The 380-nt window shown below is 63.4% G+C and overlaps 1 protein-coding gene across 1 annotated transcript in view; it reads left to right on the top strand.

Moving 5' to 3' along the window:
* The first annotated feature begins 122 nt into the window (after positions 1 to 122).
* The window catches only part of PCBP4 (poly(rC) binding protein 4), a 6820-nt gene continuing 6562 nt past the window's right edge, over positions 123 to 380 (top strand). The window contains exon 1 of the mRNA XM_010134705.1: positions 123 to 218. Coding sequence (XP_010133007.1) covers positions 123 to 218 — 96 coding nt within the window. The remainder of the gene's footprint in view (positions 219 to 380) is intronic.

The following is a 380-nucleotide window of genomic DNA, read 5'->3' as shown; positions in this document are numbered from 1 at the left end:
AGTCTCGCCACTTCACAGCCACACGTACTCTTCAGGCTGCAGATGGGGGGCGGGGGGCGTTAGTTGGGGCCTTCCTTTTCTCGAAACCGCCATATCCCGCAGGCTCAGCTTGCCCTCCCGCCATGGCATCGCCAGACGGAGCCAGCGGCGTGGGGGGCAGCCCCGAGGAGACGGAGCTCAGCATCACCCTGACCCTCCGCATGCTCATGCATGGCAAGGTAACGGCAGGGGCGCTTGGCACAGCTTAGGGTGGTCAGCAGTGCCTGGGGTGAGGGGCCGTGAGGAAACGCCAGCTCCTTGCTGCACCCTGTTTTCCTATCCCGCTCCTGCCCCACTGAGGAACAGCATTCCCAGATATTCTTCCCCCATCCTAAGCCACG

Source organism: Buceros rhinoceros, unplaced genomic scaffold (assembly GCF_000710305.1).
Source record: "Buceros rhinoceros silvestris isolate BGI_N320 unplaced genomic scaffold, ASM71030v1 scaffold22624, whole genome shotgun sequence".
Classification (NCBI taxonomy): domain Eukaryota; kingdom Metazoa; phylum Chordata; class Aves; order Bucerotiformes; family Bucerotidae; genus Buceros; species Buceros rhinoceros.
Note: the sequence above shows the minus strand (reverse complement) of the source record. Positions and strands in the feature narration are given on the sequence as shown.